Below are 5258 nucleotides of genomic sequence, written 5' to 3' on the forward strand. Positions count from 1 at the left end.
ACCAGACCTGATTTACCGAACAGTTTTTCTTCTTCTTCTGCCGAACCTCCTCTTCGTACAAGGTCCCAGTCTCCTCCTGGCAACAATACAGCTACACTAACCAGGCTTCGTTTTTCTCACGTACTTGGATTCAAACTTGATCAATTACAATTCATTCGCCTCACTCCTTATAAGAATCCACACCGACAATTCGAACTTCGAAGATACACTTTTCCCGCGAATGGCTCACTTGAAATACTCGCAAGACGAAAAGTCTATCGGCCAATACCAACCGAAGAAAAAATTGTATTGTCAGCATTCAATGGTGACCTCTTTGCAATATTAAACAACGATAATTGTCTTGCTGGAATATATTCATACAATCCTCGCGTTAAATGTAAAGGACGGGCCAAAATCAACATGGAAACTGGCACGATTACCTCAATGACCGCAGATGAAGTCAAGGATAGTCCAGTGGGCTCCCGTCGCAGCGTGCTCTATGATTATATGTTGAAGCTTGTAAACTCCATTGAAGTCTAAGTTACTTTTTAAAAGAAAGTAGTCATTGTTACATCACAAGTTTTTAGTTCGTTTTGTAGTTTTTACATAAAAGAGATGTGCAGTGCGTTAATTTCTATCAAAGAAGGCAGTTTTAATCGAAGAAAAAAATTCCCGTTCTTTTCCCGGTTTGCAAACATTTTTAACGATAAATAAAATTTAAAAAGTCAAACTATATTATAAACATTTTCTATTTAAAGTAATACACAATAAACAAAAAATTACAGAATTCAAAGCGGTTTTCTTGAATTTTAAATTTTTATGATTGATGGTTAGAAATGTTTTAATTTAAAAATTGTGTAATCAAATGCTCAATATTTGACAGGTATAAAATGGAAGGTACTAACATTTGTTAAATGAAAAATGTTAAATAAAAATAAAATAATCTGCATAATTTAGAACTTTTATAAATTATAGAGTTCAAAGATTTAGATTTAGTTCTAAAACTATAAATCCACGTTAAGATTTTCAATACTCTAAATTGAAGAATCACGCAAATAACTTTAAAAATTTTCAAAATAATATTATTTTAAGTGATTTTAATTCAGAAGTTTTAATAAGGTTTAAATTAAATATAGAACATGAATTGATTTTAAATGATTTAAACCAGATATGTGAAAGATTTTTAAGAATTGTAAAAGACTTCAAAAGAATAAAAACATTTTCCTAAGATTCTGTAACGCTAAAAATTTAAAAGCTCTTCGAAATTCTAGAAATTGAAAGCTTTCTATGTAAAACAATTCAGTTTTAGATTTTTTTCTTTTAAATATTTGGTTGCAATTTACTCGTCCTAAATACACGATAAAATATTGCTTATTATTAAATAGTTATTCTTTTTCTAAATGAAATTCTTTTATATTAAATGGGTTAAAAATTGAATAACTTAGACGCAAACAATATTTTTAATTTAATAAAAACCTTTAATTTTGATTATATTATTACTTAGTTATTTTAAATTTGAAAATAGTTTATAAACTTTCGAACGCACGTTTACATTGTAAGATGGCAAAAATAATTACTTGAAATAACGTATTCATAATTTATTTATTTAAGATAATATAATAAATAATATAAAAGAAGACTTTGACTGAAAATATTTTTTTGATAAATCATGTAAGTTTTTATCTAGGAAAAATAATTTTTATTATTTTTTCATTTTAGGAAATTCTGTAAATTTTTGAAAAAATCCTTAAAATATTTGAATCTTTAAATAACAATTAAACATTCATTCTTTGTAGAAAATTTTAAAATAATTTTAAAAGATCCTTGGAAGTGTTGAAAGATTCAAAGATATGTGTAAGCTTGAAATGATAGCCTATGTAAAAAAATGTAGGTTGTTGAAGATTTCCAAAAAAAAAAATATAAAAGCTTTTCAAGAATTCTGATTCAAACAAATAAAAATATTTTCTTAAAATTCTAATGAAAATGGAAAATGATTTTTCATTTTAAAATATTATTTTAATTCTCATTATATTCTGGGATCTTTTAAAAACTCACTTACAAATTAAACAGTTTTCAAATACAAAAATTAAAATTGTAACGTTTAATGTTCACAGCCTGTTCGAAATTTTAACGATTTCAGGCATGCGGTTAAAAAATTAAGTTTAAAATTGTTTACTTTTAAATATTTAGTTTCAATTTGCTCGTCTTGAATGAACAGTCTTAAATTAACGTTCACATTTTTTAATGACTCGGCTTTCAAATTAAAACTGTTTAATTTTTACGGTCCTCCATGACAAAAGTCAGATCATCTGGTAGAGGTTTGACGGCCAGTGAATATCGATGGATCGTGCAATGTGACCATTTCGCATTTGGAGCTATATTCAGAATGCGCTTCACGAAACCTACCTTTCTTCCTGTCATTGCAGCCGATCCGTCCGTACAAATTGCGACGCACTTGTCCCAATCTAGATTGAAATACTGCGTTTTCTTCATCATTGCTTCAAAAAGGCACTCTCCTGTGGTGTTTCCAGGCAATGCGAAGCAGAACAGTATTTTTTCTCATACTTCAACCTCTCCTATGTACTTCACATAACACAGCAACTGAGCAGTACCAGAAACATCCACCGACCCGTCAAATTGAAGAGAAAAGTAGGGACTGCTGTTCAATGCTACTTTCAGTTGAAATTGAATGTCACTCGACATTTTCTCAATTCTTCTTTTCGTTGTATTGTTCGAATGAGGAATTGTCGCAATGTTAAGAGCAGCGTCTTCTCCTAGGACTTCTCGCACAGCATTAATTATTATCGGCATAACTGTGGTCTCCATTAATGTGTGCGGTTTGGAATTCCGCGCAATCAACAATGATGCATAATAGGAGGCTCTTAACAGTTTTGAGTTGAAAAAGTCAGGAGTGTCCATTGCATTTTGCATCCCCTCGTTATGCTCCGTGCAGAATTCATCCAATTTTCCTTCACAAAAGTGGATCGGCTTACCTGAATCTTGTGGATGCGCTGTTTCTAAATGCCTTCTCAATTTCGAAGGTGTCCTTGAAGTTGCTGTCACATACGCGGAACACAAGATATACTGCGGTTTGTCCTCCACCATCTGGAAACCATATTTGAGAAAGGCACTCATTTTCCACAGAATTCAAACAGTTTTAAATATGAAAATTGAAACTGACACTTATCTAGCAAAGATATGTAAAAACTTGTATTCCTTTATTGAGCACAGAACACACAAAGTTCACAGACACAGAGTTCACAGTCTTCACAGAGATTACGAAACTTAGAAAATTAAAATTTTTACTTATTTTTCAGAGACAGACGGTGTATCTGTCTGCTTTGAGCATCTAAGCAAAAGTGACTAGATTTCTGCACAAAGGGAAAAAGCATGACAAATTTTGCAACTTACGGAAGGAAATGAAAGTTGTGGTCAAGTTATGATGCAGTATTTCACTTGCAAATATTAGTGGAAACGGTACGGTGCTCTGTTAGGATAAATCTTCCGTAAAGACGGCCACCGCTTGTTCAGATAATAAATTCTTTAACCTTCAAGATATAGCATCTTTGACAATGAACATGAAAGTTTCAAATTTACAATTTTATATTCTATGCATACTTTCAAATGGCAAACTATGCACAGCGTGCAACTAACGGTCAGAATTTTTCGTCCACCTTAAAAAATCATGGTACAAAATTTTTTTTACAGAAAATTAGGCATCACATATTTTTTCGATTTGCAGAAAAAATTTTGTAAGAAGTTGCTTTTTTCAAAACCACCTAATTTTTTTCGTTTAATCTCTAGAACTTTCGATATTACTGCAATATTAATCATTTTCTTTTTTATGCTAATAGCGTGTATTGTCTTCTTTAATAATTTATGACGGTCGTTTTTTGTAATGAAATGAAAGATACATTTTCTTGAAAAACCCACAATTCGATTTTTTCGAACTTGCTTCCTAATGTTTCCTTTCAATGGGAAGATATCCTTTCCGTTTTATGCTTGGTAAATATCTTTTGTGGTGATTCAGCGGATGATTTCAAATTTCCGGTCATTCCCCGATTTTCCTGGTCCAGTTTTTCGATTTTTCCGGTCAATTAAAAGTAACACATTCATATTTGTCACAGAACGCAAACATTTGTTTAAAATCATGACGTTAATTATGAACATATTTTAACACAACAGAGCAAAATATAGCATCATAAATGAATTTTTTTTTTAATATTTGAATAGTTTACTGAAAAATATGAATTTCCAAGAAAGAATGTAATAGTTTAACTTTTCGTTGAACAAATTCATATGAAAAAACATGAACAAGATAAATTTTTTACTTTAATGATGAAAAATAAAGTGGAATAGTTTAATCTTAAACGAAGCAGATGCATTTTGAACTAAAATTATAAATATTTAACTGAAATACTTGAATTTTTAATCAAAAAGGTGTATTTGTAATGAATACGATTTATTTTTAAATAAAAATATTAATTGACTAGCAAAAAAATACAGATTTTCAACTGAAAAAAATCAAATGATAATAAAAATTTAAAATTTAAAAAAAATTTTACAATATTACGATTAAAATACACCACTTTTGTCCGTTTCGCACCAATCATAAAGAATATCGCAAAGAACAAGATACATTGTTCATATAAATGTTTAGACGTGGAAACTCTCCTATCTGCAATTATTTCCGATAAAATGTGGAGGATTCGATTGTAAGATAAAAGGGGGAGAGAACATTGGAAGGTCAAATCGAGAGAAAACGGTAAAAAATCCAAAAAAATACGTTATAGGTTTTTGGAGTCGCTAATTACGAATCTGGCATCCGTTGAACTCTATCGCTTCAGATTCAAGGTCATTTGAAGGTCATTTGAAGGTCCAATCGAGAAAAAACGGTAAAAAAATTTAAAAAAAATATGTTATAGGTTTTTGGGGTCGCTGATTATGAACCTGGTGTCCGCTGACCTTTATCGCGTCAGGTTCAAAGTCATTTGAAAGTCAAATCGATAAAAAACGCTGAAAAAATAAAAAATATATGTCATTCCCATGAATTTGAACCTGACGCGATAAAGGCCAGCGGACACCAGGTTCGTAATCAGCGACCCCAAAAACCTATAACATATTTTTTAACCGTTTTTTCTCGATTTGACCTTCAAATGACCTTCAAATGACCTTGTACCTGAAGCGATAGAGTTCAACGGATGCCAGATTCGTAATTAGCGACTCCAAAAACCTATAACGTATTTTTTTCGATTTTTTTACCGTTTTCTCTCGATTTG

General features: G+C 30.8%; 1 protein-coding gene across 1 annotated transcript; it reads right to left on the minus strand.

Moving 5' to 3' along the window:
* Positions 1–2538: 2538 nt before the first annotated feature.
* LOC117178403 (SCAN domain-containing protein 3-like) lies at positions 2539–3114 on the minus strand. The gene has a single exon (XM_033369830.1). The coding sequence runs from the start codon at positions 3112–3114 to the stop codon at positions 2539–2541; it is 576 nt and encodes a 191-aa protein (XP_033225721.1).
* Between the last annotated feature and the right edge of the window lie 2144 nt (positions 3115–5258).

The sequence above is a fragment of the Belonocnema kinseyi genome, chromosome 8 (genome assembly GCF_010883055.1).
Source record: "Belonocnema kinseyi isolate 2016_QV_RU_SX_M_011 chromosome 8, B_treatae_v1, whole genome shotgun sequence".
Taxonomy (NCBI): domain Eukaryota; kingdom Metazoa; phylum Arthropoda; class Insecta; order Hymenoptera; family Cynipidae; genus Belonocnema; species Belonocnema kinseyi.